The 25,316-nt window shown below is 40.7% G+C and overlaps 1 protein-coding gene across 7 annotated transcripts in view; it reads right to left on the bottom strand.

Annotated features, from left to right (window-relative positions):
- Positions 1 to 25,316, bottom strand: part of TGFBR3 (transforming growth factor beta receptor 3) — a 178,411-nt gene that overhangs the window by 8,776 nt on the left and 144,319 nt on the right. For 5 of the 7 annotated variants that reach the window (XM_073357091.1, XM_073357087.1, XM_073357090.1 and 2 more), the window contains 8 exons: positions 23,388 to 23,713; positions 22,554 to 22,706; positions 19,991 to 20,131; positions 19,675 to 19,848; positions 14,953 to 15,252; positions 13,429 to 13,549; positions 5,359 to 5,400; positions 2,933 to 3,040 (listed from right to left, as the gene is read on the bottom strand). In XM_073357091.1, coding sequence (XP_073213192.1) covers positions 2,933 to 3,040; positions 5,359 to 5,400; positions 13,429 to 13,549; positions 14,953 to 15,252; positions 19,675 to 19,848; positions 19,991 to 20,131; positions 22,554 to 22,706; positions 23,388 to 23,713 — 1,365 coding nt within the window. The remainder of the gene's footprint in view (positions 1 to 2,932; positions 3,041 to 5,358; positions 5,401 to 13,428; positions 13,550 to 14,952; positions 15,253 to 19,674; positions 19,849 to 19,990; positions 20,132 to 22,553; positions 22,707 to 23,387; positions 23,714 to 25,316) is intronic. The other 2 variants (XM_073357089.1, XM_073357088.1) reach the window with 2 other exon arrangements.

Genomic DNA, 25,316 nt, shown 5'->3' with positions numbered 1-25,316 from the left:
CTGATTTTTTAAAAATGTATTTGAATGAAATAATCGAAGTGAGTAATACAATCAATAACTTAGCTGCTGAGTTGTTTGTTTTGATATTCAATTGCATTTATTTTATGCGGTCTCCTCTACATTTTCAGTTATCTTTTGGTTTCAGCATTAACAACACATTAAGATAAATGGGGGAGTTCATTCATTTAGGGCCTGGTCTATATTAGAAAGGGTTTGCTGGTATATACTAGCAAACCTTCCTAATGTAGACACAGCTAATACCAGCAAAGTAATTCTTTTGCTGATGTAATTTATACCAATTCCCCAAACAAAATAAGGTAAACTGGCAAAAATACTTCTTTTGTTGGTATAACCACATCTACAGTCTGGCTTTTGCCAGTATCAACAGTAATTTAAACACCCTTCACCCCCACCACGCATCGCTACTATGCCAGTAAAAGTTTCTAGTGTAGACCAGGCCTAAGAGATTGTTTCATGCTGCCTGCAAACCTAGGATGAAACCATGGCATCACTTTTGAAAGATAATGTTATGTAAAATGAAAATTGGATTATGTTCTGGAATCCCAATTACAAGGGCTGAATTATATGGCTGTAGTATACACAAGACCCTATCTAAGATATGCAGGTTAGCTACATATTTATTTATGCTTTATCAAAAAAAGTCTTCAGCAGACCCCAAAGCCTTTCAGCTGGGGCTGAATTATCTTGTACACTGCAATTCTCCACTGAGGGGTTATGGTGACCAGCGGAAGTCCCTAATAGAAAATCTCTACTACAAATCCCAATTTGTAGATGCAAGTGTGGGGGGGACAAAATATGTGCCCAGGAACAGCAGTCCATTTTGAGGCGCCTTTAAAAATCTGCACACTATATCTAATTTCTAAAATTCTCTAATCCAAGGAATTAGAGAGCCTGCTTCCTTTCTTCCCTTTTATTCTTTCCCCTTATTTTTGTCTCTCAGGCAATAAGGAACGTCAGAACAGCTGCTCCTCTTGCTGTTTTACATGGTAACTATGACTGATGTAGTTAGTCACTAATTATTTTAATAGGGTTGGTCCAAGTTCCATTTTCTTGAAGGATTTATTATGTCAACTTCCCATTGTTTTTGACAACGGGATTTTGTCAATTTTAATTACTCTCTCGTCTCCTGTATAATGCTCCTATTTATTAATACTGTAAAGTTTAACACACAACTTCTGACATACAACACATGTCCCTCTAGATATCTCTGTAACTGAACAGAGATTCAATACCTATTGATAAAGGATGAAGGCTTAACAGTGGGGCAATTTTCCCCAGGCCCTGGGCCCCACAGGGGCCCCCACGAGAGTTTTCGGCAGCACTTCGTCCTTCAGTCCTTCTTCCGCTCTGGGTCTTTGGCCCGGAGTGGAAGGACCCCCGCCGCTGAAAACCCCAGTCCCCCGAATCCTCTGGGAGGCCCTGGTGGCCAGGAGTGGAAGTGGCCCAGAGCAGAGACTACTTTGGGGATTCTGGGATGGAGAGCAGCCCATAGGGAGCCCAGGAAAGACCGCTGCATGTTAGAATAGTCCATGGTGCTGGTCTAACCATAGCAGAGTGGTTCTATTTACTGTGGCAGCTCAGAATCCAAGTGGAGCAAAAGATGATGTAAAGCCACCTGTGCCTCCCCTTCTCTTCCTCCTGTGTGGCATGTCTCAGGAGACACAGCAGACAACCTAGCCCAGGGGTGGGCAAACTTTTTGGCCTGAGGGCCACATCGGGGTTGCAAAACTGTATCAAGGGTCGGGTATGGAAGGCTGTGCCTCCCCAAACAGCCTAGCCCCCGCCCCCATCCGCCCCCTCCCATTTCCCACCCCTCTGACTGCCCCGCTTAGAATCCATGCCCCATCCAACTCCCCCCGTTCCTTGTCCCCCGACCGCCCTCTCCTGAGACTCCCCCACCCCATCCAACCCCCCTTTTGCTCCCTGTCTTCTAACTGCCCCGACCCCTATCCACACCCCGCCCCCTGAAAGGCCACCCGGGACTCCCACACCCATCCAACCCCCCCTGCTCTCTGTCTCCTAATCGCTCTCCACTCCATCCAACCGCCCCCTGCTCCCTTACCATGGCTGGGAGCTCAAGGGCTGGGCCGGACGTGGGCTGCGGGCCGGACGTGCGCTGCGGGCCGTAGTTTACCTACCTCTCACCTAGCCCATGATTAAGTACAGATTTATCTAGTTTGCCACAGAAGAAACTACTGGATAGGAGTTCCTCAAAGACTGGTTTTCATAGAATTTGCACTGGTTCAACTAAAATTGGTTTTCATATCAATTTACTTAAACCCATGGAAACTCTTGCTTGGCTCACACTTAAATCAGCTATCAGTGGCTATAAATTTAGCTTAACTTTTTAAAAACTGAGAATTTTAATTAAACCAATGTAAGGTTTTGAATAAACAAAGCCTACAAAACATTTTAAATTGCAGCTGGAGTCAGAAAAGGGCCTATGTAAATATGGTGTCTTTTTAGTCATTTGATCTGCTCTTGGTGTATAGTCAAAGTCACATCTGCGTACTTTACTAGCTAAAAAGATTTAATGGATTCTCTTCTGGCTCGCACATCAATAGAATTAACTAAATTCCAGTAACAGAATCTTTATTGGTGATGGCACATGAGCTATAAAATCTCAGTTGGACTTTCAGACCCCAGGGTAAGTTTTCACAGTTAGTCAAAAATCTCCAAATTTCTAAACCAAATATCAAAAGACATAATATGCCCCATTACTGAGAGAGGCAGATACAGCTACCTGGTTAACACCTTCAGTCTGCTGTGGGGAGTTGCTGGAAAGCACCTTAGGGAGAATGTGGAAAGCAGCAAAGAAGACCTAGTCTCCTGATTCATAAGCATTCGATCTCACTGCCTCCATTGTAATGTGCTATGCCAAATGGAAGCCGGTGAAAACAACTGTACTAACCTGTGTGAGAATAGATAAACCACAGTGCTCCTGTCAGCAGTGCTCCAATCACAAATGCTGCAAAGGCGATGCCCACAACGGTCAGAGTGTCCAGACCATAGAAAACTGCTACAAATAAAAACCATTTTTTTCATTTTGAATGCTGAATAGTATTTTTAAAAATTCCTCCTCCCGTTTTCACACAGAGCTTTGACATTTTCATATTTAATTAACCAGCATTTTAAATGCAAGAAAAGAAAGCCCCATGATACTTAGCAGATTACTGTGATTTGTGTCTAAGCAGGACAAGCAATGCGTATGCTGGCAGAGGTGAGTTTAACAAACTGTTTAACAAACTGTTCTGTCAAAAACCCAGCTCAATACATCCCAAATCTAGCAAAACCGGAATGAATTCGAAGTGTTCTCAGTTTCTTGTTAATTATTCTTTGTTTTCAGTTAAATACCAGGTTTCACTTAAATATATATTTAAAAAGCTGTGCAGTCTTACTAAAAGGTTACTTTTTATTCACATCCTACCATGCAAGCCAACTTTACTCTATATCCTCTGTAACTTCAGCCCTATATCTAGGTGGAGAACGGAAGTGCTGTTAAGTGAGAAGTGGTGCCAGCTCAAAAGTCAGCAAAAACATAAATAGGAGCAATTGTTTTTCATATTTGGCAATGTTCTTAATAAAAAATTAATTCCAGATCACAAAAATAGAACAAAAAACTCAGTTTCTAGGGGATGGGATCTTTATGCAGTATAGTTTGTACAGTACTGCATCTGGTTCCTGAATGTATGGCTCCAAATGTTACTGACACAATTACAGCAACTTCCAGCCATTGTCCTGCATATTTCTTCTCTTTGATCAAAAACACCTTAATGTGGTTCTCATACTGAATCAATTATTTTTTGTATTTTTTCTTACATGACTAATTTCAGATGTAGTTTTTCTAGTGTCTCCCATAAACATATGAAATGTTGTAAGCTAGTAAATAACTTTTTAGTAATTGAGTAAATAATGGAAAAGAACTGAACACACAGACTCCAATTCATCCCAGGGTCTGCGTTGGTGGGTGCGGGAGACACGAAGGAGGCTGGCCAGGGCATGCTTAGCAGATCTCCTCCAATTCACCTGCTTTCTACCTCGTTTCCTGCATCCAGCAGAAATTCCTTGGAAAGGCAGGCAGCAGCACTGGTACTTGCTTTCCCTCTGTTATTGACAGGCACACTTGCATGGGTACTGTACCTTTCAGACCCCTGCATCCGCTAAGGGAGTTCTTCAGAACCCCTTTCTGAGTATGTGCAGCCAGATTTGGGACAGAAAGAACAGCCCAGGTAGCGGCTAACTGGAGTTTTCTCCTGTTTTTGACTTGGAGCCATTTCTGAGCCACTTGGTCATGTTTGATTATTTTAAATCCAAACTATAATTGTGTTTGTTAACCAGAGATACCTCTTTTACAACTGCATCATCTTCTTGCCTTAAGATGCAGTTCACAGACAACTAGGTCCCACTCATCGCAGGACACAGGTAGCCCAGCTGGTGGAGGGAGGTAAATGTTATTCTCTGTGCCACCTTGTGTGAATCTAGCTCCAAGACCCAAAGAGACCAGCTCTTTTCCCTCACTTCTTTCCCTCCGCACTTTCTAAATTCTCACCCTTCAGCTACCATTTTTCCTTCCCTCCCATCATGATGTATTTCTAGTGCTACGCACTCTCCTTAGAGCTGATTGGGCCCTTTAGCATGGTTGAGATTTTTGGCTTCCCCAACTCCGCTGATGCTGATGTTGAACTCAGAGTGAAAGTCACAGAGCCACATTTTATCACATCTGTGGTGGTCTTGATGTTGGAGTACTGCAATCACTTACAAATTACTGCTCATGTAATACCCCTCATGAATTCCTCTCTCAAAATTCGTGGGAATGGCCTAGATCCTGGGAGTCATGTGCCTAACTATGTTTGAGGATCTGGGATGGTGTCCCCAGGGGCACTAAAACCAAAGACTTAATTCCGCTCTAAGTTTAAAAAGCTTTACAATAAACTATCTTTGACTTAACCTTTTGTTTGGAAGTTGTTAGATCAGTGGTTCTCAAACTGTGGATCAGGACTCCAAAGTGGGTCGCGACCCTGTTTTAATGGGGTTGCCGGGGCTGGCATTAGCCTTGCTAGAGCCTGGGGCTGAGGCCGAAGCTGAAGCCCAAGCTCCAGTGCCCAGGACCAAAGCCCAAGGGCTTCAGGTTATAGACCCCCTGCCTGGAGCTGAAGCTCTTGGGATTCAGCCTTTGGCTTTGTCCTCCGCCCAGGGTGGCGGGGCTTGGGTGGGCTTAAGCTTCAGTCCCCCTTCCTGGGGTCGTATAGTAATTTTTGTTGTCAGAAGAGGGTACAGTACAATGAAGTTTGAGAACGCGTGTTAGATCAACAAAGTAGACAGATATGTATAACTTACGTGGCTGCAACCCATTGCCTTTTGACTTGTGAATAGGTGGACCTGTTTAAAAAACACGAACACATTAATTGCATGATGTGCCATAGAAATACTACACACTATATAAGCAATCTTCAGCATCTCACTGGGAGGAAAGTCTTTAAATGCTGCATAATGTATTGGTAACATTTCAGGAAATCCTGTCAGAATTTATTAACCTGGATCAGTATGTAAAAAATCCATTTGTATCTTGTTTAGTCTTCAGAGGAATATATCCATAGCACAATGCAAGCAGCATGTTACGGAGTGCTGGCAGATGCTGTGCAAACCTCCCCACCCAGTAGTCATCAATTCTCACCTGCAATAACTCCCTCTTATTCCTATGCTGGGCTCTCCTTCAGCACAGATTGCTAAAATTGTTTCCTGTCTCCAGTCATGAGAGACCAGCACATGAAATCATTTCAAGACCCAGCCCCCCTTTTCCACTCCTGGGAAATGTTGCTTCTAGATATGATGGACCCTGTTCTGACCAGCTTAAATGCACATGTTTTGACTTGTACATTTCCACTGTGCTCTGTAATGTGTATAAATTACTTGGTATTCTATCTTATTTATACTGGAAGACAAAGATCATAGCTATGATGTTAAAGCTACTATTTTGAAATAATAATCAAATAGCATCAGCATGGAATGGAAAGAAATACAAAACTGTCTTTAGAAATGCATCATTACCCCTACTCTCTCTCTTATTTGACATCCCTTCTTCATATACATGCCTGGTATCTCCATGGAGGAACTATTAGATGTCGGGAGTCCCCTTCCTCTCAGGATACCCATGCCAAATTGAGGAATCAGAAACCCAGATTTGGATTCTAATTCAAACATCTTGTTTGGTAACCCATGTTGCACTCTCTAGATCAACAAGCTGCCCGAAGGATATAATTTAAATTCTGACATGTTTGAGTGTACCAGATGCTTCCACTATGAGAAGATTTGGTAAGGAACTGTAATGATACATATTTTTATATCCTTTAACAATTGGGAAAAAATTGCTTTGATCTGGAGGCAAGAGCAGTTCTATAAGTTCCAAAATATACTGAAAGTTATCGGTTTTCTTTTTATTGTTTATCCAGTACGTATTTATATGTCAGGATTAGTGTTCCAAACCTCTTCAGTAGTAACTGCATTAACTAACTTGAACCACACAGGGTACCATGTGGCCAAAATTCTCTCTCAGATTCATTACATGTTCCTCTCAGAAACACATACCTGCAATATCCAAAGCATTTTTATTTACTCTGAGAACAAACTAAAGCAGTGTAGTTTACCAAGTGGTTATCATCATCATCATCATCATCTTTTTTTTTTTAATATATCATTCATGCCAAGTGGACTAGACACACAGGTTAAAACAAGGATGGGGAAATTGGGACAAAGGTAAGGTTTTTTGGGTGACCTTAAGAATTTGTTTCCTGATTTAAGTGCTTTTTTAATTCATGCATTTTGGAATATGTTATTGTTTTTAATATCTCAGCGTTAGCTTTCTCAAAATGTACGGTTTTTTGTTTGTGAATATACTAACAAGTTATCAAATGGAAGTCAAAGCAGAAGTATAAATGAACGTTTATGAAAGGCACTGGATTGAAATACTAGAGAGTGAAATAGTACAACATGAGTAGCAGCACTATATTTGTCCATATATCCAGCTAGCATATCCCAAACTTCGACTAATCCGAACGTCTCCAGTGGTGACAGGAATTAATTTTCCTTGCTAACTCTGTCATTGGCCTCTCCACAGAATAGGAAGGTTGCCAAACAACAACTTTGCCAATTCACTGAATTAGTTATCCAGTTCCTTGGCATTAATGTGTGTTGCTTGCTGCAGCTTTGTGCAACACAAGAAGGGTGAAAGTTCATGAGGCCCAGGGAAAGTGTATAATTTTAAAACAACAGAAGCAGGCTTGAACTAATGCACATGGTTTTCTATATCTTGGTTTAGGAAAAGTGTTGGTCAGTTGCTCACTTGATCTTGTTCCCTTCACTGAAAAAAAAAAAACACCTTATTTTCCACATCTTGCATAAATTGAACAAACAGTGAAAGGGACATAACTATTCAATAGAAGAATATCAATTTCATAGACTTTAAATAAGTTTCTCTCTACACCTTTCACTTAAATTGTGCCAAAGAACAGATGTGACTTAGAGATGCCAGGATATGAATAATTTGTTGTGTTTTTTTTTAAACTTGTATGGTCTTTTTTAGGAGGTTTCACGGGAATCTGATACAATAAGGTGAAGAACCAAGCTTGTAAAAACCTATAAAGCAAAATGCAAACTGTGTGTGTGTGTGTTTTTCTCTAGCTATAGAGGCAGGGTTTCCATTACAGTCAATGGCAGTCATGTGCATGACGTATGGAGAAGAAAACAGACACCTTTGCATTGAACAATTTGTGCTGGCTCCCCAAATGTCAAACATACAAGCTCTTCATTTGGCTTATAGAGCAGATGTAACAGAATAGTTCCAATAACATGGTTTGTAACAATACCCACGAAAGCTGGCCTGTTCCACATCAAAGCAAATGACAACTGACATCTTTAAGATGAAAATACTCAGATTTTAGTAGTGCAATATAATTTGTTCTCAATCTTACAGATTCACTGTGCCAGTCAACCACAGCAGTTATAGAAAAGGGCCATTTGATTCGTTGTGGAACAACTGCATAACAGCGATGTTAAGGTGCTAATAGTTGTGCATTATGCTCAAAATCTGCAATATGCTGGGATGAGTTCCACCAAACATTTAGCCAAACTATTGTTGCATTGTGGGTGATCTTATCAAGCAACTGTCTCTTAGCGTGTAAAAGTAAAACCAGATTTACTAAGACCTCATACTCTTTATACAGACAAAACTCCAGCTGAAGTTATCCTTGGGAGTTGCACACACAGCCCTGCACACCCAAAGGGAGAATAGAGCTCTGGGTGTAAACCTGTTTGCTGAAGGATAAACATCAGTTACACAGTTTGATGTGTTCCGTCAGGAATGGATAATCACTGAGATGAGTGGGCATTTTGCATGAGGAAAGGGTACAGAATCAGGCCCAAAAGCAGAGTTTTAATTGTACTGCATTTACCAATCAAATACTTGCCTTTAATTCTTAGTGAATTTAATTTGCATGAAGAAGAATCGTGTAAAAACATGGGCTGCCTTGCAGAGTTAAACAAAAACAGTTGTTGCTTATGTCCCCCAGCAATGCTCCATGGTACCATATGCTGTTTAAACATTAAAAAGCACGCACTGCAGAACTGAGGTTAAAGGATTTCTGATCCCCCATCCTTTGACTCTCTCTGGAAAGCATTCCAAAATTTCCAACAGACATTGCATGCAAATAGAAGATTTTGATCTGCAAGTGAAGTGAGCTGTAGCTCACGAAAGCTTATGCTCTAATAAATTTGTTAGTCTCTAAGGTGCCACAAGTCCTCCTTTTCTTTTTATGAAACCCTCTAAACTACCATGCTGGAGCTAAAAGAGAATGGACAATGCAATTATTAGTGTTCTAATGTGCATCCCTGCTGTTGTCAGAAGGGCCCCAGTAAGAAATACATTCACAAAAGATGAAGGTCATAACAGTTCTGGTTTTCCCATCTTTTTATACATACACAGGGGCAGAGCCTCAGCTGGTGTGAGTTATCAGAATTCCATTGACTTCAGTGAACAATGACAGTTTACACCAGCTGAGGATCTACCCTGCTGGATCCAGTTTGCCTTTAGATATGTGGGTACAGCTCCCATTGACTTGTTCTGGAGTTGTAGCTTATGCTAGAGGGCAGAACTGAGCCCTCTGTACTAACTTGTATTTGCTACGCTATAAATGTAAACAAATGTTCTCATAAATGTACAAACACTGAAATAAGATATTAAAATGTCAAATGCACACACCATGGGGCTTCACGGGATCCATCACAAACGTGTAGGATCTGGAGGCAACATTTACAGCTGAATTTCTACACAGAGAATAGTTCTGTACTGAATCCCACTTAGGGTCTGGAGTGGGTCAGTGGCCTAGTCACATGCCAAAAGAATGCATCTGATTTTAGCAATCTTGATGGCCACCTTCCTCAGAGTCCAATCAATTAACTATTTCATTTTCCTAAAATCATCAATACAAGTCTGATAATACTACACAGTCTGTTTCCTACCCATGGCATAAAGCTTAGGTTTTTTTCAGGGGAAAACCGAATTATGACACAGTGTAGGTAAAACAATGGGTTAATCAATATGAAGTCTAATTTTCACTTTTGGGACAAATACCAAAAGATGAAAAGCTGCCTTTGTCCTGAAAAAGCTCAAGTTATGAAGGGAGGTTATCAAGAAGCTTAGCTCCTTCATCCATCCACCAGAAGAAAGCTTATGACCTCCAGAAAGTTCTTTATCTAAAAGTTCAGGCTCTCTGCAGCTGGGCAGTGTGGATATACTCTGGTTAGGCTAAGGCAATGGATGCCTGAGAAAGAGAGGAGACTTATCTCCATCAGGAGTTGGTCCATCACCAGTTTCATTGACTGTGGTGCTGAGAGTTAATGAGATCACCTGGAAGTCAGCAGAAGGAAAAATTACTCATGCCCTGTCTCTCCTGGCTTTCTTCATAACTCTTTAATCAGGGAGAGCTGGAGGAAAAGGGCAGGCTCCCCAATTTCCTCGCCCATTGCCAGATGAAGGCATCTGAGTATAGAGCTCTGGGGATGTAAACCCATGAGCAGTAACAGGGAACAAGTCACTGACTCAAACTGAACTGGTCTATGGGATCTAACAGGGACACATGAGGTGCTGGTAGAAACTCAGGAATACTTGGCTTTCTGGGAATTAGCTGGTGATTGCCGAGTCAGTCTGCAGTAGAGCTGATCTTTCCCTACAAGATATAGTGCTTGAAATGAGTGGAGACAGGATTATGTCCTTCAGAAGTCGCTGCAACAGAAGCTACTGATACTGCCCTGATGTTTACATAGGCTATCATTACTTGGTTGTACATAGTTACCATTTGCTGGTCCTGAATCACACACTCATAGGCTTGGAGAACTAAGGGATTGCCTAGAGCTCCAGGAGGGTAATACTAAGCTTCTGCTTCACAAGCAGAAGAGGGAGGTGCATCCCAAGCTGAGAGGGAGGTGCACACTCCAAAAGCCTGCCATCAGCATGGGTAGCAAGGAGGAAGGGGGAGAAGTAAATAAAAGGCACACACATCATGCCAGAAAAATCTTGAATGATTGGGGCAGAAGGAGAATTCTCTTGCAGTTGCAATCAGTGTCTTTTCCCCAGCTGTCACTGTAGAATACAGCCCCACAAATTTAAGATGTTCTCCTGCTGGAGAGTGTGATAGAGGATGGTGGGGACATGGCCACTCATAGGAGAAGGAAGGTGAGAAAAATGGAAACAAGTTTCCTGTTTGTCGTCATGACCAGCCACACTCAGAATATCCTATTTCTCTTTGAAAGAGAAAGCAGAGGAGGAACTATGCACTGAGAAAGGGAAGCTACTTCTAGGAAACCAGCTTAAAAGGGTGAGAAGTGTCAAGCGTGCTGGGTAAAAAAGGGTTACTACATAATTTGGAAAGTGTGTGTTAGTGAGCTTCTGGGGATTCTTCCTTAAAAGTGAGATTTTTTTTCGCATGTAAAAAAGTCCAGGTATTTTAGGGCTTGTCTACATGGGGAGTTATTCACGATTAGCTCCGTGCGTGGATGCTCTTATTCCAGAATAAGATAATTCTAACATTCCTATTCTGGAACATAAGTGTCAACATATGGAGTTAATCTACTTTAAATTCATAGTTAATCCACTTTAAATTCACACTTTACCTTATTCTGGATTAATTTTCATGTGTAAATAAACCCTTAAATTTGGCATGTAACTGTTCCAGCCTTCAAGCCAAATGTATTTTGGGCCACTGTCAAAGGCAATGTAACAAAAGAAAGTTGTGGGCATAATCTATTGAAGTATCCAAGTACCTGGAGGGAAGCTACCAGAAAACAGATTTTCTCCAAGTCTATCTGAAGAGCATGGAAAACAAAAAAGCCAATAGGTGACAATCCTGAGCACCAAAGGGGCAGCCTCATAAATTCTATGCAAGATGAAGTTTAGCCTTATTCTTCACATTTCAGAGTATGGGGGTGGGGCAGAGTGAATGTTGAGGTGGGGAAGAGGGTGTTAGTGGCCACTAAGGACATGGGAAATACCCGATGGAGGCTTGTCAGAGGACAGGGAGCCTCTGTAGGGCAGGGATGAGGTTGAGGCTAGAAGGGTTGAGAGAAAAGGCAACTTGAACCTCTGAAAAGGGTCCCATTTAAAACTCTTATTCCTGGACAGAGCTTTGGGGCTGTCCACACCAAAGATTGCCAAAGTACAAAGGTTCAGAATCACAAGCAGTTGAGCAGGATGTCAGGAAAGGGAGTCTAGAATGGTGTCAGGGTTCTGGAATAGGTAAGTGCTGGACCTGGGTCATCTTCCTGGCTATTGCCCTGCAGCACGGGAGCATTTCCTGCACCAGAGATTGAGGAATCTGAGATGTCCGTAAAGGCAGGATTATGGGTAGGCACAGAGTGGAAGATGGCTCTGATTGTTAGCTTTAAGTGAGCCTGAAAGAAGCCAGTTTGGGCAGGTGGATCCTCATACGAAGGAAATGATGTTGGTTGCTAGGAAGTAGGCTAGGCCCAGCTGCTTGAATGAGCCATGGAGGAAAAGCTGCACCATGGAATCAAAGTGGAAACACCAGAGAAGAGTTCCTGTGAAGCATGAGTGGCAAAGGCATGAGTTGTAACCGAACAACAGGGGGAAGATGGATGGGAGTATCAAAGATGCAATGCCTGAGCTGCTCATAGCTCCAAAGCAGCAGAAAAGTTGGCCTATAGCTACAGAATTGTAGGTGCTGGCAGGGATGTGAGGAGGGAGCAGAGTCCTCATCTCCCAGGAGCAAGCTGCAGTGGGGAGAAAGTATCAGACAGGCTGTTGGAGGCTGAAGGAGCTTCAGGGACAAAGACTGTTGATTACAAGTGAATTAGTTCAGAAATCTGAAGGATGGATTTAAGTGAGGGTTTTGCTGACTCTGGACAGTTTTTGGATTAGACCTTTTCAGTCACCCTCGCTCAGAGCATCTAGTACAGAAACAGAGTTTTCTATCTGCTACCCAGGTTCTTCTCCTTTTCTTCCTGAACCTCCTCTCTTTAGTGTTTAGACTTTTCTTTTTCTTTCTTAGAGCAAGAGAACTAAGTCAAATGCTTCATGTTTACAAGAAGGAGACGACAAAAGAAAACCGAAGAAATGTGGATGGGCTGTCATTTCTATACAGACCTTGTCAGCCCCTTTGCCTCCAGACTTCTTGGCAGGTGGAGCCATAATGCTGTCTGCTCTAACTGCCTCTGGTGGGATGACGGCAGAAATGGACTATTTGACAAAGAGTCATGTGCATTTGAAGCAGCACATCACCCAGGAAACGACACATTTTCATGACTCTGTTCTTGGAGTTTTTTGTAAAGATGCTAAAAGAGTTAAACAAACCCCAACAGAAGAAAACGAATGAAACACTACAGTTTCATCTCTTCATTTTACTGAACTAATCTTCTAGTGGAACTGGTTTCCCTCTAGCTACCTCTTTACTTTACAAACCCCTCAAGCTTTAATATTTCCAATACATTGGCATTTCAATTAAATTATCATGCTTAAATATTTTCAGCCACAAAGAAGAAATTATACAGCAGACAGTAAAGCATTGCTTTCAATTTCCAAACCAGAATTAATTGCTAGAAGCAATTCTTCTACATTAATACTTATGAAACCTATATTGTTGTAAAACATAGGAAGAGTATTCCTTTCTCAACACCAGCCAAATTACATTTCCATAAAAAAAGTAAGTAGCTGCGGGCGTTCAGATAAGATGGTGGACTGTATCACACAAATATCTCTAAATGAACACATTTTATAACAAGAGCACCCTTTAAAATATAAAATTGTATACTCCTAAAGCTATCTTTTTTTGGACTACAAATGGTTATATGTTTTTTAATGCAACATATTTACGTTAAGAAGTTCAAAATGTATGTTGGTACCTTTTGGCTTTTCTTCATGGGTTATTACAGCAAGGGGCTTGGTGAAAGTTTTCTTATTGTGCATCATGGCCAAGATCATATCAACATTGAGTGAGGTGCAGGCTTCGTCAGGAGGAATGCACTGTGGATGGAAACATGTGAGGTCAGGGATTCACTCAAAATAAAACACAATATCAGCCAGAGCAGCTGCACAGCTGCCTCATTATCAGTGTTTGCTCAGTATTGTTTACTAAAGAGAAACAGGAGATCTGAACGTTATCAACCCCTCCCAAAAACAGTCTACGTAATATACTGGCAAAGAAAACTTATTCTCAGCTAGAATGTCCAGATGTCCCGATATTAGGGGCTTTGCCTTATATAGGACCCTATTACTCTCCCTATTCCTGCCCCCCCCAGCCCGATTTTTCACACTTGCTGTCTGGTCACCCTATTCTCAGCTGCATCTTAAGATATAAACTTGCTTTAGTGCTAAATTACTTAAAACTCTATTGAAGTTTTACTATTGAATTGTTGCTGTAATAGTTGCATATTAGGATATCAAAGGCTGATGTTAATTACACAGAGGGTCAATATCTTCAAAGAGCTCTCACCTCAGTTTCCAAAACTACCTTCACTTGTCACAGCTAACTTTTGTACTTATTGAGTAATTAATTGATTTTTCATATACAAATGCTGTGTGTATATGCAAATCCAGGCTTCTATACAAAAATTTGGACACACAGATTTACAACCACAAAAATAAGGGTCCACTTTTGAAAATCCAAGGGCCAGTTCTGTAGCTCACTAGTGCATATATAGCACAATAACGTATGAGTCTTTTCTTATGTTAAAGAACTACTAAAAATAACTCAAATTTTAGAAGTTTACCTAACAGTTCATTTTTTTACAAAAAGATGTATTTTTTGTTATATACTATTTTTAAAGTAATAGTTTGGGCAGCAGTCTCTACAATAATCAAACAGGAAATGTTAATTCTACTTAAATATATTGGAGTGATCATTCAATACAGAGCATTTACTATAAATACAAAAAAGTAACCACACTGAAATCTGGAAAACAAATGCTAACATTTACTTATTTCCCATCGAAGTCCTCCTGAGATGGTCCAACCTTACAGGTCACATATGGATGTTCAAAAACAATTACAATATTATCTCAGCAGGCTCTGGAAAATTAATGTTAATTTTGTTTATCCTATTGCTGTGTGATCTGAATAGAACAGATAAATCTGGACCACTCCCTTAATGAAAAGCAATCTCTGTTTACCACATGTAACCACTTACTGACATTTTAAAGTGGAAAATGTAGACCATGTGATCAAGATTCAGCATAGCTCTGAATAAAAAGAACTTATAAAAATTATCAGGTCCACTGATAAAATGTTCATTACACTAATCTAAGTCTATAGAATCTTCAAATAGAAAAATCAATCTCAGGAACTACTATGATCTGAACTTGTTTATCTTGTAAACAGTCTCATTTTTTAATCTAAATCTGAAAGCTTAAGGAAGTTAAACTACTGACCTTCGGCAGTCCTTGAGTGTCTTTTTCTTTATTTGTACACAAAGTCAGCTCACAATGAAGAAAGAGCAATGAGATGTTGAATATAGGTTTAAACACAAAGCTAAACCTCTTTTTGTCCATCTGTGCATGTGGTATAGGAAAGTTCACCTTCTGGACATTGTAGAATTTAACAGATTCATCTTTAGGACAAATGTTTTCTATGATGGTGTAATCAGATATCATATCAGGGTTTGAATATGGTGAAACAAAACATGTTTGGATTGCAAAGCCCAGGGCTCTGTCAGCTTTCGTCACAGAAACCTGCATATGAAAAATAATTTATTAAAAACTTAGCAGTGGCATTTTTGTTAGCAGCATTCACATTTTGGATGATTATGGGGTTTTCAGATGCCAGTTCCAATCAAATATTTCAAACCTAAATTGTGAGGATGTACGGTCTAGTATATACTTAAAGGACAGATGACAAGTTTTGTGAGTTCAAATCCAACTTAGCCATTGTCTTGGCATGTGATTTTTATTTTTTTTTTTTGGAGGGTCAACCCTCCCTGTATTTCAGCCAGCTCACCTGAAATATCCAGTGAAAAAACAGGCCCACTCAGTAGAATGAATGCTAGATTGGAACTGAGTTTTTGGGAAAGGGGAGGGCACTAACACCACTCTCCCAATAAGTTTACAAACCATAGTAGAAGGCTATGGGAGCTGATTACAAGTTCCCCCCTGTTGTATCTGCATTAATCTTCACTTAAATATAAATGAGAGCATCCATAAGAGGTGGGGTGGAGGGTGGTCACGCTCTTGGTTGATTTCCCTTAGTAACTTTCCTAGGAGAACCTGGGTAGACGCTTCCTCAGGGAGATCCAAACAAGCTAGGTGAATGCGTAACACTGCAGCAAATGAAATTTGGTGCTGAGAAATGCAAAATACACCCTTCTGCAGCAGATAAGACGCTCAGAGTGTGAAGTGGCCCATTCATCTGATGGATATTCTTAAATTAAAAAGTACACTTCAAGGTGATAAATGAAGCCAGTAACAATACCTCTTAGATGTGATAACTGTTCTGCTCATAACAATGGATGTTCTCACTTGCTCCTGAGTTCCTAGATGTCTGTATAATTTACGGAGCATGCCCATTCTTAATCCCTCCCCCCAGGTCCCAGTGGTATATACCTAATGAAAGGACTGAGCATGCCTGTTCCCAGAGCCTGGTACAGATTCAGCAATGAAGTGAGCGCAGTAATTAGAAATAAAAAGCAATACGTATATAACACATGGGGAGAACAGTACAAGCAACATGAATTAGAAGTTATGAAGTGCAGAAAATTGATAACGGACGCAAAAGATATGAGGGGAAAGTCCATAGCTGGCAGCGCTTAGCATAATAATGAGTTTCTAAAATATATTTTATGAACTAAAGAAATGCCAGCAGTAGTATAGCCCCATTACCAGATGTAGATGGTAACACTTAATGATGAAGACAGACAAACGTGTGTAACAAATATTTCTGTATTTGGAAAGAAGCAGGATGATGCACTTGTATCAGATGAGGATGATGAACAATTTTCTAGTCCATTAGAACTAAAGAGGATGTTGAACAACATCTTATAGGACCAAACCTTTTAAAATCTGTAGTCCCAGATAACTTGCACCCAAGAGTCCAAAAAGATTTGGCTGAGGAGATTTCTGGCTCTCTGATGTTAATTTTTAAAAAATCTTGGAACATTGGGGAAAATACTAGAGGACTGGAGGAGTGCTAGTGCTATGTCAATATTCAAAAAGGGCAAGTGGGATGACCTGGGTAACTATAGGTCAGTAAGCCTGAGGTCAATCCTGGGCAAAATAATGGAAAAGCTGATACAGGACTGGATCAATAAAGAATTAAAAGCGGGAATATAATTAATGCCAATCAACATGGTTTTATGGAAAACCAATCTTGTCAAAAAATGTGATTTCATTCTTTGATAAGTTATTATGTTTGGTTGATAAAGGTAACTGCATAGATGCAATAGACTTAGACTTTAGTAAGGTGTTTAACTTGGTACCACATGACATTCTGATTAAAATTAGCACAATACAATATCGATAAAGCACACATTAAATGCATTAAGAACTGGATGACAGATCTCAAAGTAGATGTCAGTGAGCGAATCCTCATCATATGTTTCTAGTGGGGATCCATAGGAGTTGGTTCTGGGTTTGATATTATTCAACATCTTTATCAATGATGTGAAAGTAAATATCAAATCTGTGGGTGACAAAAAGATTGGCGGAGTGGTAAATTATGGTGATGACAGAGCACTCATGTAGAACGATCTGGATCCCTTGGTAAGCTGGGCCCATTCAAACAAAATGCATTTTAATACATCCAAATGCAAAGTTATACATCTAGGAACAAGGAATGCAGGCCATACCTACAGAAGGGGGTGGGAAGAGGGGGGACGACTGTATCCTGGAAAGCAGTGACTCGGAAGGGATTTGGGAATCCTAGTAGACAAACAACTCAACAGCTCCAGTATGATGCTGTGGCAAGAAGGGCTGGTGCAATCCTTGGATGTATAAATGGGGGAGTAATGCAAAGGAGTAGGGAGGTAATTTTACCTATCTGGATGGCACTGGTGAGAGTGATGCTGAGGGGCTGCGTCCAATTCTGGTGTTCACATTTTAAAAAGGATACTGAGAAACTGGAGAGAGTGCAGAGAAGAGCCACAAAAATGATTGGAAGGTTGGAGAAAATCCCTTAACATGAGAGAGAGAGCTCAATCTGTTTAGTGTATCAAAAAGAACGAGAGGTGATTGATTATAAAGTACCTCAACAGGGAGAAAATACCAGATAGTAGAGGGGTCTTTCATCTAGTGGAGAAAGGCATAAAAAGAACCAATGGAAGCTGAAGGCAGCCAATGTCAAATTAAAAGTGAGGCACGGGTTTTTTGGTTTTTACAGTGAGGATGATTAACCAGTGGAACAAACTTTCAAAGGAGGTAGTGGATTCTCCATCTCTTGATGTCTTCAGATAAAAACTGGATCCTTTTTTGGAAGATATGCTTTAGCCAAACTCAAGTTGTTAGGCCCAATACAGGAGTAACTGGGTGAAGTTTAATGGCCTGTAATATACAGGAGACCAGACTAGATGATCTAATGGCTCCTTCTTGCCTTAAGCACTATGAATTATAACATTCTGAATTTCATCCAGTAACCAAGTGATTTTAGAAGAAAAGTAGGTGAGCAAGGATGAGCAAAAAGTCACCACATAAGAAAAGAGATAAACAAGATCTACACAGACAGCATGTGAGATGATTACAGAATTAACATACTGATAAGAAAAACCAAAGCAGAGATAAAGGAAAAATGCACAAGTGATTATAATAAAGAAAACAATTCTTCTAGAAACAGAATCTACACAGGAGAGACAAGTACCAGGTCCTTAGAGATTATGCATGAGTAATTTATTGACGAAAGAGATGGACTTTTTCCAAACAAACACTATACAATGTTTTTTCTATCAGCGGAGGATGGAGGAACAAATGCCTGAAACAGATACTAATTTTCCACTGTGCAGAAAGGAGAAACAGAGAAAAACACATCAAGCTCATCCCAGGACAGGTGATAAAGAAATTAGAGTATGTGTTTGAAGAAATAACTCCAAGACCAGACAAATCCAGAGCCAGAGGGATGCATCCCAGAATGCCAAAGGAAGTTGACAATCTTTGTCCAAGTAAAAAACTAATACCTTTTACTTTAAAAAAAACGTATCTAATGTTGATCTATTTTAACCTTGCTTCAATTTCTTTTGGTGTATTTTTCACAACAGAATTGTAAAGTATTTGAAAGAAAGTAATTTTTATAGGTAGAGGACTAACAGGCAACTAAACATTTACAGAAGCACATAAAATGAACTGTTACACTAACTGAAAGTACTAAAAATCATATTTGAATATTGTTCCCAACTGTGTTTGTTAAATATCACTGGCAATTGCTGCTAGAAAGATGTACTTCTGTTTAAAGAAGGTTTGCTTATATAGTGGACCTTATTTTCTAAGGTCTTCTAAGTACATGGGCAAGCTCCTGTGATATTCTCTTGTCATTCTACTTAGTTGGTATCTTACTAACAAAGATGCATATCCAATATAAAGATTTTCACAGCATATGTTAACCACTGAATAAAAACAATAATTTCTTATAAAAGAGGAAGTTTGACACCTGTTTGGTATACCAAAATGTGACTGGAAGTGGCTTAAAGGTGAGATGGAGTTATGATGACACTGTTAGACCCTTTCCTCCACCATGTAACCAATGGGGGGAAGGGGAAGCTATAACTGTTTTGTACATAGCTTCATCTGGGAAATGCAGCTAAGCCATATTTTTGTATAAAATGAACTCATTCCTCACTGACAACTCTTTGTTTACCAGTGTTTGTAATTATCCAATAAAAGTCTGTAAGAGCTAAGAGACCAGATTCAAATACTGTCCCATACTGCATATCTGATCAGAATGACAGACTTCTTTTAGTTAGATTTACCCATTTTGAGAGGATTTTTTGGTCTTCATCACTAAGTATTATCTTATTAACCTACGATGTCCCTTTTGTGAAACCACAGAAGTACACACCTGTCTGAGAGAGGCAATCACACAATGCCAGTTTACTGCAGGCAAGCACAAACTTGGCTAAATTTACATGGCTTTGCGGAACATTTTGGCTAATCTGAAAGCCTTTCAAAGTTTGTTACCTCAACATAAATCTGTCCATTCTCAGCAACAGAGAAGAGTCCTTGTGAGGGAGCAAGGAAGAGGTCTGTTTTATAAAGCTCCATGTTGAAGGTCACATTGCTGATAGGGGGTTCAGGAGGCGCAGGATTAAGTGAGCGTTTGCCACCCTCTGCCTGGTGGAGTGTGCAGTTAAACTAAAACAAACGAAACACAAATAAATCCCAGAACTTTTGCCCCATGCAACCCTCCAGTAGGGTCATATGGGATGGAAATGAGAACAGAATTAGGCCATAGCTAAAAACTTTAATTTCAATATAAATATAAGGTATTACATACCACAACTATTTCAGGCCTGCTTGGAAAGGTAACATCTGCTTCATCAGTGTCTCCTGGAAATCCATTATCACCCGATTCCACATCTTCATCATCAATTCCCCAACCACTACTTTCCACTGGTGATGACAGCTGAATAACAATCTACATAAAGGAAGTGGGAAGTAGAAACTGAAAACTTTCTTACAAAGGTGATTGTGACTCCCTTTTCATGTTAATTGTTTCTTCCTTTCTTCAGAACATGAAGACCAAGAAGTTGTGACAGCCATCCCTGCAGCCCAGCACTAAGCTTTTAAAGTATGTATACTATATATGCGGAATAACCTTCAGTTTGTTCCCAGATGTCAAAACCAGTAGAGCCATAAAACTGCTCTCTATGTTGGAAAAGCAGCCTGGGTATTGGTATGTAAATGAGCATACCAGCAGTCCAACTCTGCTTCTGGAATTTCTGTATCCAACACTGCTAAAAGAAGCGGTTCTCTGAAATGGATTAACATACCTTCCAACATTCAATAACTGACTCCTGGAAAAATCACAAAAAGTTCTAGCGGTTAACAGGATTTTCTCCTGTAAAATCTCTGTATCCCCCCACCCTCCTCTTTATTTATTTAATATTAAAGGCATAAGCCAGAAAACTTGCTATCCCATTTCACACTTCTCTCTTCTCTGGACCCCTACCTGACCCCTCTTTTCCCCTCTTCCACTCTGTTTTTTCTCTTTCCTCTGAGACACCTTCTCTTTGGTGCTCCACTCATCCTCTGTCTGCTTTTCTCTCTCTCTCTAACCTTCACCACTAAGCTTCTGTGTTTCCCCATCTGCTCCTCCATTGCTCTTTTGCTTCTCTCACAACTTCAGCTTTGTTTTCTCAGATATAGCACAACTTCTAACAAGTGCCATTTTCTTCTGAATTGTTTGGACACCTCACCCTTTCTGCAGACTGCTGAATCACCTTTCAGTGGGAATTCTCCCAAACCCTTGGAAGCTCGGGAAATTGTACAGTAACGTGGAGCTCCAAATCAGTTTTTTTACTGAGAGGTGCTCAGATCAGTTTTAGTTTGACCCACTCTACGGACTGGGTCCAGACACAAAGTTTATATTGAGATGTGTATTTTCCACAGTTTTGGGGTGTTTAGGTTCAAGTTTTTGGTTTGGGCCCATCTCTAAGTCAAAAGCTATTTTGTCTTGCCAGTACAGAATAGTTTTACCCAGGCTAGGTCTGATCAAGTGGCTGTAGCTATTCTTGGGTTTCCTTTATTTGCCAGGGATACTGCAATGTGCTCAAAACCCCCAAAAGAGTAAAACACATCAGTGCTTGTTGGCCTGGCCTGGCCAATATCCATTCAAGTTCACAGCGCAACTGCTGTGCAAATTCTGGTAGTAGAAAGCCTAGAAGCAAAGTGGGATTCTTTCTGTGGTCACTTACCTATCCGTATCCAGATTACATTCCAAGCATGCAGCTGTATGAGAATTCTGAAACCAATTTTCAAACTGGGGGGCCTATCTTGGGTGTTCAGATCAGCACTTAGCTATCTGGGTACCCACAGTACCCATTCAAGTAGTTGTTTGGGTACCCAAATTGGGGAAGTGAATTCTGTACTTGGATTCAAACTTGAAGTCAAGGCCTGTCTTGCACACAAATAGATGAGAACTGAATATTTATTTTAAAACACATACTTGTAATGAGGCTAATGCTCATGTGAAAAGTAATAAGTGACAACAGCATACAATACTGCCTTCCTGTATCCAGAGAATAAACACACTTGAAAGCACATTTGAGGAGCTTATTGGTAGAGTCCACCAGCCTTTCATTGTGGAAGAGCTGGGTTCAGGTATTACGTTAGTGGACACAGGTGAAAGTGTGTGTTTTAGTGGGCACTTGTTCCATTGTAAAATAGCACTACACAATTTGCCATGACCAGCAGTCTGTGCTCAGGAAAAGCCCAGGCCTTCATTGAATGGCAAAAGAGCAAGATAGAAGCCTGCACAGATTGGACCACTCCCCTCAATTTCAGCAGCATTATTCATTCAAAATTGTAAAAGAAAAATGTTACCTACAGGAATTTTAATTTATGTAAATTTATATTTTCTTTTGTGATCATACATTTTTGTTGCTATACCAGCTCAGGGCTGACTTGTGCCAGTAGGGTGGGTGGGGTACTGCAGAGTTGCCCTGGGGGAGCTCAAGGAAGACTTGTGCTTCCCTCTCCAAGCAGCATGGTGCATGAAGGAAGGCTGCATCATCTTTTGGAATAGTGTAGCCAGTTCCCCACAGTGCACTTGGCTTGCTCCAATGCCTAGTGCGGAAGAGGGGAACACACACTCATCTCCTCCCACTCTCTTTGGGATGTCATGTGCACCCAGCAGCACACTGAGGGAGCAGCCTTGCACTTTCCTAAGTACACGGACTGTAACTGTGACTGGCCCTAGACTGGGCATGAAAAGATTGAGAAGGAGGCACACCTCCTGAATACTCATACTAGGGCCAGTCACAATTTGGTCTTTATAGCCTTATTGTGCCATAACAACACACAGCAAAGAAAAACATCTCTCCTTATAAAATACTCACAGAGTTAAAATAAACTATGTTATCCAAGGCATAGCCTATCTGTTGAGTCCCACAGCTGTGCAATGAAGATTCCAAAATGAAATGGGTACCATTCATCTTCGCTTTACAGGCAGGATCTAGTAGTGAGAGTTCTGTCCCTGTGTAACCATTAGCCTAAACAATGACATTGCATAAGTGGCTGAAACCTCGGTGAAAATACAATTGCATGAGATACATACAAGTTATACTCTTATTTTAAGCAGAGCTTAATATATTTTTGCATGACTGTTAATAAGATTGCCATTGAACTGCATGTCCTGTGACATTTACTACAAAATACTGCCACACAATGACATTAGTTGTTGGAACAACAGAAGGGACAAGCATCACATGGAGTAAAAAAAGAAAAAAAAAAACCCTACATTTTCATTGTTTGTCCAAAGCTGAACTTTAAAAAAAAAAAAAAAAGTCTTATTCTGTACAAGACTTCCATCCACAATGCAAATTATTCCTCCCTAAGGCACAAACAACCTCTGTGTAGAAGGTGAAGGGTAGGAGAGCTGTAGATGGCATTTTTTTTTTTAGGGATCATAGTGGATGTCCATCACAGTCCCAATCTATAGTCTCTGGCATCCACCAATTGCCTCTTCACATTTCCAGTTGTGAAGAGCCTGTAGAACCACCGGTCTACAAATTCTGGGACAGGCCAGAACGCAGAATTGGGGGAAAGAATTTTTGCCATATGTTTCCCCTTCAATCTGTGGGTTATCTGGCATGTGGCTATAGGTAATGGCTGGCCAGGATCTGACCTTCTGTAAAGTGTTTCACAGTCTGGGATTAAGAGAGCAGACTAACCTGCAGGGAGTCTTTTTCTACGGCAACAGTCATCATTTTGTCATCACATTTTACTGAGAGGGCTACATCAATGCTTCCCTGAACCTCTTCAGGTTCTTCAGATTTTTGAAGCAGTTGCTCATAGAAACGACTCATTATTGTGTCTACTGTATCCCTTGATAAGGAGATTCCTTCTCCCATCTTATCATGCCTTCCTCTGTTAATGTGAAAAGGAAAACCCAGGCCGTCGCTTAATGTGGGCTCCTTCAGAGCAGGCAGAGGGTTAGTACCTAGCAGTTCGGTCAGCTCTGGGGGAAGAAAAGGGTGGTCTTCGTCTTTCATCTCTTCTAGAAACAGAAAAGAGTAAATCAAATTATTATCATAGAAGATTAGGGTTGGAAGAGACCTCAGGAGGTCATCTAGTCCAACCCCCTGCTCAAAGCAGGGCCAACCCCAACTAAATCATCCCAGCCAGGGCTATGTCAAGCCGGGCCTTAAAAACTTCTGAGGATGGAGATTTCACCACTTCCCCAGGTATCCCATTCCAGTGCTTCACCACTCTCCTAGTGAAATAGTTTTTCCTAATATCCAACCTAGACCTCTCCCACTGCAACTTGAGACCACTGCTCCTTGTTCTGTCATCTGCGACCACTGAGAACAGCCTAGCTCCATCCTATTCGGAACTCCCCTTCAGGTAGTTGAAGGCTGCTATCAAATCCCCCCTCACTCTTCTCTTCTGGAGACTAAATAAGCCAAATTCCCTCAGCCTCTCCTTGTAAGTCATGTGCCCCAGCTCCCTAATAATTTTCGTTGCCCTCTGCTAGGACTCTCTCTAATTTGTCCACATCCTTTCTGTAGTGAGGAGTCCAAAACTGGACTCAATACTCCAGATGTAGCCTCACCAGTGCCGAATAGAGGGGAATAATCACTTCCCTCGATCTGCTGACAATGCTCCTACTAATGCAGTCCAATATGCCAACAGCCTTCTTGGCAACAAAGGCAAAAAAATCCCCAAGTCCTTTTCTGCAGAACTGCCGCTTAGCCAGTTGGTCCCCAGCCAGTAGCAATGAATGGGATTCTTCCATCCTAAGTGCAGGACTCTGCACTTGTCCTTGTTGAACCTCAAATTTCTTTTAGCCCAATCCTCCAATTTGTCTATGTCACACCGGACCATATCACTACCCTCTGGCGTATCTACCTCTCCCCCCAGCTTAGCGTCATCCGAAAATTGTATTGTATTGTATCCCTTTCATCATGTTCTTTATAATTTGAACATTTCCTACCTAAATGTGAATGCTAATTAATGAAACCACTGTGATGATATCTAACAGGTCACTAGTTCTCTGACGCTGGCAGACCATCTCAGATTAGAGCAATAGGGCAATTCACTTGTGTATGAATACCAAAGAAATGCTAAAAGGTCATAGTGTGTTCAAACTAATTCACTTGCTAGTATAGATCAAAAGGAAATACTAATGTTATTGTATCCTCTTGTCTATTTCCTGTGCTTGCTATCCTTATACTTAATTAACCCTAAAACAATAATGTGTGTTAATTTTTACATGTAAATTTACTTGACCTGTAAAACTACATGAAAACTAATGAAGGATTGTTTCTGGCTATTACATTGTCTTTACATTATATTTACCCATTGGAGACTGGAGCCTCGGAAATGTAAATGAAAGATTTTTTAACTTCAAAGCAAGGGCCATTAAGCAAAAATGGAAGATACACAAACTCTGTTTGTTTAGTCAACAGTGGCAGAGCCCATGCTGTGTTAAAAGCACTTTCCAGACTGTTTTCAACTATAAGAAGGAACTCTGGGAGGAATTCTGCATCTCTGATCTATTTGGATGCTGTCAGGAGGCGTTCCAGATATAAGACAGAGGTCCCCAAAAATATTTTGGGAAACCATGAGAGACTTCTCTAAGGTGCCACAAGTACTCCTTT

The sequence above is a fragment of the Lepidochelys kempii genome, chromosome 8 (genome assembly GCF_965140265.1).
Source record: "Lepidochelys kempii isolate rLepKem1 chromosome 8, rLepKem1.hap2, whole genome shotgun sequence".
In the NCBI taxonomy this organism is placed as follows: domain Eukaryota; kingdom Metazoa; phylum Chordata; order Testudines; family Cheloniidae; genus Lepidochelys; species Lepidochelys kempii.
This window is presented reverse-complemented; position numbering and strand designations above follow the sequence as displayed.